The sequence below is a fragment of the Mastomys coucha genome, unplaced genomic scaffold (assembly GCF_008632895.1).
Source record: "Mastomys coucha isolate ucsf_1 unplaced genomic scaffold, UCSF_Mcou_1 pScaffold9, whole genome shotgun sequence".
Taxonomy (NCBI): Eukaryota; Metazoa; Chordata; class Mammalia; order Rodentia; family Muridae; genus Mastomys; species Mastomys coucha.
In genome coordinates, this window is record NW_022196915.1 from 47,934,425 (window position 1) to 47,944,298 (window position 9,874).

Sequence of the window (9,874 nt, forward strand, 5' to 3'; positions counted from 1 at the left end):
AAAATCAAGGTAACACAAAAACTTATACCTACTACAAAATATTCTAAGGTAACATTATGTAATCATTTTTAAGAAAAAGATTTGACTTACTAGACTGTACAACAGCTTGAGTCTGTGCAGATGTTCCTGATGCTATATTAGTTAGTGCCCAAGCAGCTTCAAACTGTAATGAAGGACTGTTAAAAAAAAAAATCTTTTTAGACATGTAACCACCACTGATATCTTGTGAGCCTCAACCACCTTACTTGGTCCTTGAATTTCACTCTGGTATATCTACCACCAGCTGCACACATCTACCTCACCATCTGACTACTTCAAAGCCAGTCACTACAAACTGCCTTCTTTATGCCCACTGAGAGGTGCAGCAATGAGACAAACACACCTCTGGTCCCCTCCTTGCCCATATGCATCTACTGAACAAATCATGATGCTATGCCCTGAACATTCCTTGCACTTACAGAGTAACCCACTATAACTGTAGAGCCAAAGCCCTTACAATCTCACTTTAATCCCAGCTGCAGACTCCAGCCTAATCAGTCTTAAAACTGGGACCCACCAGAGTCCACCACACCATTTGGGCTATTTTACAAACTGATGCATCACAGGCCTGCATAATTCTTCAGATCATAGGTGAAATGATGTACATATAAGACACAGACTAAGAAAGCTAAGGATGTACAAAATGAAACCGTGCATATAAATGCTAGATGGCAGAAGCACAGTCTATCTCTAATTCTAAGCTTCAGACTTAGAATTTATTCTATTGAGGAGGGAAGTAAAGCCAGGCGTGATCAGCACACACACATCCCAGCATTTGTCACGTGGATCTTTATGAGGTGGAGGCTAGCCTAATCTACACAGTGAATTCTAGGCCAGCCAGGGATACACAGTAAGATACACAGTTGTCTCCAGAAAAACAGGGGGTGGAGAATGGGGTAGAACAAAAGAGAAAGATAGACGACAGACAGAAAAAAGGAAAAATAATGGAAAAAATAAAAGGGTAAAATTTTTGATACAAAGGAAGAGAAGGATGGCCTGAGCTACAGAGCAAATTCAAAGTGACCCACCCAGGTCAATGAGGAAGACCACATCTCAAAAGCAAAAGCAACAGCACAAGATAGAGTCCAATGTGGGAATACCTGCCTGTCCTGTATGAGGATCCAGTAGTGGGGTGAGAAGGTAGGGATTGGAGTCAGAGCTAATGGCATGTAAAATGGATAAAAGGGCTGTTAAGGACTGATATAAGAGAGATCTATTAAGTAACACAGATAGATGGAAGACAATAATGACAGGAAGAACATTGGAGGAGGAAGGCAAATAGCCAGCAAAAAAACTAAAATGAGAGGAAAACTAGGGAATAAGAAAAATCTGTCTATATAAGTAAAGTAAGGCAAACAAACGATCAGATATAGCAGCAGTGTAGATGGGAAATGCACATTCCATGTCAGAAAGTGCAAACAGAAAATGGAATAGACAAGAGCTGACACCATCAATTCCGACAGAAGGCAGGGAATAGAAGGTATGAAAGGCAGACTGGGGGCTAGGGACATTAAAAGGGTGGTGAGATAGAAAGTGACAAGATATCCACTACCACAAACTGGAAGTTGGGAGGGTAAATAAGCCATTACAGAGTGTTTACAAACTATGGGAAATGGGGTCCATGAAAGGGAAAATGGGAAGATACAAAAAATAAAATTGCAGGGCCAAGGTAAGTTTTCCAAAAGTCATGTGAAAAAAGAACAAGTAAGATATAAAAACAGCTGAATGAAGCAAATAAACAATATAGAATATTTTGTACAAACGATGTACATTTCCTCACAACCACCTAATTTTTACAGATGAATGTGTAAGGCTCAAAACTCAGTTGTGTTCTGATCAACACCAAGTCTAAATTCAAACCAGGGTCTATATGGCTGTAAGTCTAACATGATCTTTTTACACTGTTAACATTGCTTTCCAAGAGAAATCACGAAGCTATTATCTAAAGCACTGGCAATTTTCTATTCATACCACACCTTGGGTGATGGTTCTAAAATTATTGTTAAGTTGTTTACATTTTGCTCTATTTTTTGTTTCACAGAAAAATCCACATAAACAAATCTATGTCAAAGACTGGAATGAACAGATGGGTAGGAGGAACAGAATCGGAAACCAAAACCAAAGGAGCCTTAGTGGTAGATGTGAGATGGAATTTAATCTTTTCAATAGCTGGAATAAAATTTATCTTTACTCAAATAAACTCTGATATGGAAACTATATAACAGGTTTTAAGATATTAAGTACATTTTAATGAAAATATCTCTTGATCCCAAAGAGACTAAGATTTTCCAGATCTCACAACAAAGTTAGTAGCCACTGAGATCACTTAAGACTATATATTTAGCTTGCTATCTTACTATGTACTCAACCTGTTTTAACTTAACTTACCTTTAAGAAAACAACATAACTAACCTTACCATGTCTTTGGTTTTCCACGCGACCAGCTTTTACAACCTAAACTAAAGCATAGCTTTAATTTTAGGTTATATACTCTTCCATACCCTTTCCATTGTCATTCTCCCCCACTCCCAGTGTGTGTGTGCGTGCGTGGGGGGTTGGGGGGGAGCGCAGGCTGAAAACAACCTTATACAGCCAATATCCACTATAACTGTTGCAAACAGTTGTAGGTATGGCTTGGCAATGTGTTTGCAGCGCTGTTTGCCTGAGCCAGGTGGGTACAACGGACTGGCTTCTCCCTTTGAAGACCTGCTAAAGGTTTCTGTAGACATCCCCTTCCCAATGCCTGTATTCTGTGCTATTCAGTCAATACAGAGCAAAGCCCTTTGTTAGGGACAGACACAAGGACATGGACAGATCCAGACATTCAGACACATATAGACCAGACAGGCAGCAGAAACAATCAGATACACACAACAGGCAGACTAAAGGTAGGCCAGACCACAGTGTACTGATGGAAGACAGAGACAGAATAAAGGAAAGCTTAAGATTGGGCTCACTCTTGGTCCAACTAACCTAAAGGAAGTGTCTCTGCTTCCAACCCAAAAAACACATTTCCTGAGGTTATCCTGAATACACTAACAGACAGTTAAGGCCTAGAGGCAGAGGGAGGATTGCTGCCAGGAAAGCATAAGTGTTCTTAAATACACAGCCCTCACTGGCAACCCCTTGCAGACCACTATTTTTATTTAATCTACTAAAAATTCCTTGGACATTCAATAAAATATTTCATTTCAGCCTATATGTTCTATATGTAAAAATAGTATTTGTTTTAAAGTTTTAGATTACAAACCAAGTTAATTCAAACTTGCTTCATGGGCAGCCCTGAGAGATGTCTATACATAAACAGAAACGGGACAGCAGTTCTCCAAGGTGCCTAGGACTACTCTCCCTTTCTCTTCTGGGTAAGCAGAGTACCCTCACCTGATATGGGATCACTAACCACGGCTAGAGTGCTATTAAAGACTAGCCAAAGGGTCAGTGATCAGCTGGACTAGTCCCAGGGTAAGGACAAGCCATGGTTCTGGAAACCATTCATGCTGACTAGTCATGAGGCTAATCTATATATAGACTCATAGGCAAATGGTGACTCAAATACTATTTGTGATGTTTAAATACCATCACAGGGGAAGAAAACTGCATTGAAATATGACAATTTAAAAAACAGAGGGCTAAGGATATATAGCTCAGTGCAGTGAACCTGCTTTGAATGCTTAAGGGATGAATTTGGAATACAGCACCTCAAAAATAAAACAAATCCAAGCTTAGTAAATGCAAAACACCATCAAACCCTTTGGTAAATATCAATTTAAGTTTTAAGTTAACTGAAGAAAGTGAGCAGGCAAATTCAAACTTACTTATCATCCCTTTCTAGACATTTGACTAGAATTGGTAAAATCCCAGATTTTATTAGGTCATCAATTGGTGGATTTCTGTCACTGGATAATAGTTTCCTAAAGAAAAAAGAAAAAAGAAAAAAAGAAATTAATCACTATGGCTCCCAAACTATGAACTAAACATACCACACCACCACCCACTTATACAATGCAAGCTGTGACACCCAAGGGAGGCACAGATCATCAGGTCATCTCTTACCTTGCTGCCTGCACAGCACTCAACTGGACTACGGGATTATCACTTGTGGCATTCTGCAACAACAAGTATATATTTCAGACATTTTTCTAAAAAAAGAAACTATTTCAAAACATTTCAGAATGACAGTATTAAATTAATAACATACCTGTAATATAGCTTCTAATGTTACATTTTGCTTAAAAAGAAAGAAAGACAGTTCAGCAGAGAATATTAACAAAACTATTTATTAGTCTATTTGGTAATGATTTAACATGCCTTATTATTACTATTATTAATTTTTCATACATTTAAAATAATGCTCCCCTGGTTATGACAAAAATATTTATATATATTTTTTAATTTTATATTTATTTATTATATGTTGCTGTCTTTAGACACACCAGAAGAGTGTGTCAGATCTCATTACAGATGGTTGTGAGCCACCATGTGGTTGCTGGGATTTGAACTCAGGACCTTCAGAAGAGCAGTCAGTGCTCTTACCTGCTGAGCCATCTCACCAGCCCAACAAAAATATTTAGAAATACATTATAAACACACAGATAACTTACTGCTTTAAAATCAGCATCAACATCTGAATCTTCTAAGCTTTCTTCTTGGGGAACATTTCTCTTTTTCAGTAAGTGTTCGTCTCTTTTGTTCTGAAAAACAATCAATGAAAGCTCAAGAACTCACGAAGCTGTCTTTGGTGCCAGAATTAACAATGGCCTGGTTTAACCCCACTACTTGCGTGTCACCCCACCCCGTTCACTAGGCTCCACAACCTATTCTGACCAACACTGTGAGGGCTTACCTGTACTATACATCAAGCGGTTTCTACCTACCTACTGCTAACAGCTGCCTGAAGTTATTAAGAAGGCAGTAAGGACACCTTAAGGATGCTGACCATCTTGCCAGCCCAGATTAAACTCTTGGTACATAAATTTCACAAACAAGAATTCTTCCCATCTTCTACTTTATGGCACCCAAATTGTTCAGAATGTTAATTCCTATTTCAAGTATTATTTAAAAGCAAGTAACTTTTCAACTTAAAATTTGAAAATACTTCTGTGTGAATGTATTTTATTATAGCAGTTATTAAAAAGGCCTCAATATTCATGGCAAAATTAGGATCAAACAAAACATGAAAACTGCACACACATGTACACAACATCAACTTTTGTTCTGTATATAAACCAGCACATTTAAACACAATGATATCTACAGTCATTAGCACATTCCCACTTTTATAACATCATTCTTTCTTAGTAACTACACAAATAACCAACACTAGTATATCTTAAACTACGATATTTCATAGATGGCAAAGCCACTGATATTTACATACCCCAAGTGGCCTCACACAGAATACATACTTACATACTAACATAAGTGAAAAGAAAATGGTAAATGGCACTGTTTGATTTTTTTTTGTTATGAGATGGTTAGCAGGGACTGAACCTGGGGCTCTGCAAATGCTAGGTAAACACTATCACTAAGCCATACATGTAGCCTTCAGATGGCATTCTTGGCCAACTGAAAAAATGTACTATCTGTAGTAAAGGACAAATTAACTCTGTGAGCTCCCTAGTCTTTTTTAGGGAAAAAACAATATCCCTTTGGCACTGCTTGTGAAAAATCAGACAAACCCTAATCTACCATTGGGAAGGTTTAAAAAAAGGTGTGTGTGGGGGAGGGCAGTGGTGGCACACGCCTTTAATCCCAGCACTTGGGAGGCAGAGGCAGGCAGATTTCTAAGTTCAAGGCCAAGTCTACCTTCAAGTTCCAGGACAACCAAGGCAATACAGAGAAACTGCCTCAAAAAACCAAAAAAAAAAAAAAAAAAAAAAAAAAAAAAAAGCCTGTATACTTCAAAGATACAGTCACTAAAGATGAGGAAGACTAGAGAACAGTTCCATAAAAAAAATGCAGGGCCTATCTTGGATAGGCTCTTTTTGACTTACACTTTGCAGATTCCAAACTGACTCTACTGATTAGACATAATCCTACATTAACCTGATAAGTGTGCCATTACATAAGTCTTTTCTATGAAATATGAGTTGATAAACTAAAGGCAAAAGGAAATCCCACTATTGCCTAGAGCTGGTATAAAGGAAAATGTATGTGTGTAACATATAAATTAAAAAAGAAATAAAACAAATATGGAAAATGCTAACAATCCAAAGCAACTAGGTGCCACAAGAGTGTGCGGTGGTTTTGTATTATCCTTTCTACTTTAACTCTCAAACTACAAATTTGAAATTGTTTCCAAAAAGCTAACAACTTATTTAAAAGTTTGAACAAATCAACTTTCAGGACAACTATAACCCTGGCTAGTTTTTTGTCAACTTGATACAAACTACAGGAACTCTCACTTAAGAAAATACCTCTATGAGATTTGTGTAGAGACAAGTCTATGGGTCACTGTCTTGATTAATGGTTTATTTCAGAGGGTCCAGGTCACTGCTAGAAATGCTAACCATGGGCTGGTGGTCTTGGGTGCCCTAAGAAAGCAGGGTAGCAAGCCACAAGACGCCAGTAAGTAAGCAACACTCCTCTATGGCCTCTACTAGAGTTCCTAATGACTTCCCTAGATGACTGACTACACAAGCTAGAAGACGAAAGAAACTCTTTCCCCCAAGCTGCTGCAGCCATGTGTTTGGAAACCATAAGCTATACCTCTTCTCCAACTATTCTAACCTTGATCCCCTCTATTTTCATGCTGGTTTAGTCCAGCACCTGAAAAGTTATACTTAAAGCCTTTCAGGAATCTTATCCATGATTCCTACTCTTCCAGGTATAGATATACATTCTCCACCCTTAGGACAGTACTTGGACATTATATACTACCATGTGTTGTACAGGTAAGTGTACCCTTGTCTAGTTTGGAAGAACATTTCTGGTATTTTATTTTGAGGGACAGTGTCTCACTAGGTAGAATAAGTAGACCCCGACAGGCCTGGAACTTGCTATGCCTACCAGACTGGCCAAAGACTCAAAGAGATGTGGCTGCCTTTGCCTTCAGAGTGCCAGGATAAAAGCACACACCACCACACGGGGCAGAAAGAACCTTTCTATACCTAAGTTGTTAGGTTTCCTTTCAATAACAAGAGAATATTTAGTTTCACCAAATTATGTTCCGCTTTTATCAACTTCCTACTTTCCTCTGCAAATGGGGTAAAATAATCCATTTTTCTATGTTAAACTACCCTTTTAATTCAAGGACAAGCATTGCCAAATTTTTCTAAATTATGTATTAGTGGATTCAGTTTATTAAGATTTTGTTGAGAATTTTCTTCTTCTATTTCCTCAAGTGGAACTGGATGATAAGCATCATTTATACTCTGGTGATGTTTTTCCTTGTTTCATAAGGAACTGGGAAGTGTGTCTTCTTTTCTTACATCTGAAATCATTTAACAAACTGGAATTATCTGCTTCTTTGAATGTCTGCTGGTACTCACCTACAATACTACTTTTGTCTGGAAAAAAAAAATGAAAGAAAGAAAGAAATTACAGTAGTTTATAGCTCCTGATTAATTTGTTTTTAGAACTCAGAAGGGGTAACCCACACCTCCACTGCCCACCTCCCCATTTCCACACCTGCAGCAGTAGTCTGCTGAGCAGAGGTGGAGCTGTGTGACCTGCCTCAGCAGAGAGCGGCAGAGAGCAGCAGAGAGCTCGGAAAGGCTCAGATGGTGGAGACTGCTCTCCTACTGCTTTCTGAAATCATCGTGGAAACACTGAGCAATGGAGAACTAGGCTGTGTGGAGAACAAACAAGGTCTCAGCCAACATCCAGACACCTATACAGATGACCCTAGATCATTAATTACTAGCCTCAGAAATAGTGAACCCATTCACAAGGAACCATTCTCTGGTCAGACAATGAATAATCATAATCAAGTGTTTCACTTGATATGCTCATTTTCTTAAATCTGTGCTGTATTTAAATTAACAGAATTTAGAATTTGAGAATTAAAAGTCTAGAATTCCTAATATTTGTTAATTCAACTTGCCTTAACTGTTTAAAATAGCACTAACAACATTCTATAAGTTCTAATTAAGAAGAGATCGTGTTGATACTCAAATTATTTAGGAGTTTTAAAAACTTTCACAATTATCAAGCTTTACTTTCTTCCTTTTTATTTTTTCTTTGCTTTGAGACAGGGTTTCTCTGTGTAGACTTGGCTGTTCTGGAACTCAGAAATCTGCCTGCCTCTGCCTCCCAAGTGCTAGGATTAAAGGCATGCGCTGCCACTGCCCGGCAACATTTACTTTTTTTTGGTTTTTCGAGACAGGGTTTCTCTGTATAGCTCTGGCTATCCTGGAACTCACTCTGTAGACCAGGCTGGCCTCTTTCTTGTTTTTTGTTTTGTTGTTGTTGTTGTTGTTTTGTTTTGTTTTGTTGTTTTTCAAGACAGGGTTTTTCTGTATAGCCCTGGCTGTCCTGGTACTCACTCTGTAGACTAGGCTGGCCTCAAACTCAGAAATCCACCTGCCTCTGCCTCCCAAGTGCTGTGATTAAAGGCGTGTGCCACCGCTGCCCAGCGGCTTGCCTCTTTCTTATTCACTGCTTTTTTTTCCCTATGTTTTTGTTGCTGAATGATGTTTTTCAGATAATCTCACTATGTAGCCCTAGCTAGCCTAGAACTCTGTAAGTGGAATAGGCTGGGCTTAAATTTGTAGGGATCTTCCTGCTCCTTTAGAGTAAGATTATAGGAATATACCATCAAATCTAGCTTACTCATTAATTTCTAAGTTAATTGCATTGACATTAAGGAAAATGGCCTTATATAACAGTCAAATTAATGCTGTAGGCGTCTCTCTGAACCACCACCTCTCCAACCCCTGAATAAGCATTGTGCACAGGAATCATGTAATCTCTTTATGATATCAATAGCCAAGAAGTAGTAACTGGGTACTCCAGAGGCTGAGGCAGGCAGATCTCTAAGACGCCCAGGGATCTGTCGAAAAGAAAAGGAAAAGAAAAAGAAAAAGAAAAAGGAAAGGAAAGGAAAGGAAAGGAAAGGAAAGGAAAGGAAAGGAAAGGAAAGGAAAGGAAAGGAAAGAGGGGAGGGGATGGGACAGAACAGAAGAAGGGAGGGGAGGGGAGGAGAGGGGAGGGGATGGAATGGGACAGAACAAGATAGAAGAGGGAAGGGGAGGGGAGGGGAAAGAAAGGGAGGGAAGGAGAGGGGAAAAGAAGGGAGGTGGGGAGGAGAGGAGAGAGGAGGGAAGGAAAGGGAGGGGAAGGGAGGGAGGAAAGGGGAAGGAAGGTAAAGAAAAGAAAGGGAGGGGAAGGGAAGGGGGAAGGAAATAGGCATCTAAAATAATAACATAAAATTTTTAAAAATCAGAATACAACACAGGAAAAGAGACCTCTTTTGTATTAGGAAAATTCTCTGCATGATTTTGTTGAAAAATATTTTACTTTTATTAACCTGGGTTTCTTATTCCTATCATTTGTAGATTTGGTCTGTTTATAATGCCTCAGATTTCCTGGATGTTTTTAGTGTTCACATTTTCTTCAACTGAACTATCGAATTCTTAAACTCTCTTCCACTTCTTATACTCTGTCGATGGGACTTACTTCTGAGGTTTTTTTGTTTGACTTCTTAAACTTTGATTTGCAGTTTTGATTTTCTTTATTGTTTCTATTTCTACTTTCATGTTTTCAGTTATTTTCATTAATTTATTCCACTTTTTGTATTTTCAGACTTCATTAAAGAATTTACTACTATCAGCAGGGCAGTGGTGGCGCACGCCTTTAATCCCAGCACTTGGGAGGCAGAGGCAGGTGGATTTCT

The 9,874-nt window shown here is 38.7% G+C and overlaps 1 protein-coding gene across 1 annotated transcript in view; it reads right to left on the reverse strand.

Annotated features, from left to right (window-relative positions):
- Kpna3 (karyopherin subunit alpha 3) overlaps positions 1-9,874 on the reverse strand; it is a 74,192-nt gene that overhangs the window by 20,877 nt on the left and 43,441 nt on the right. The window contains exons 3-7 of the mRNA XM_031362934.1: positions 4,641-4,730; positions 4,238-4,267; positions 4,093-4,145; positions 3,855-3,950; positions 91-176 (exon numbers count right to left, since the gene is read on the reverse strand). Coding sequence (XP_031218794.1) covers positions 91-176; positions 3,855-3,950; positions 4,093-4,145; positions 4,238-4,267; positions 4,641-4,730 — 355 coding nt within the window. The remainder of the gene's footprint in view (positions 1-90; positions 177-3,854; positions 3,951-4,092; positions 4,146-4,237; positions 4,268-4,640; positions 4,731-9,874) is intronic.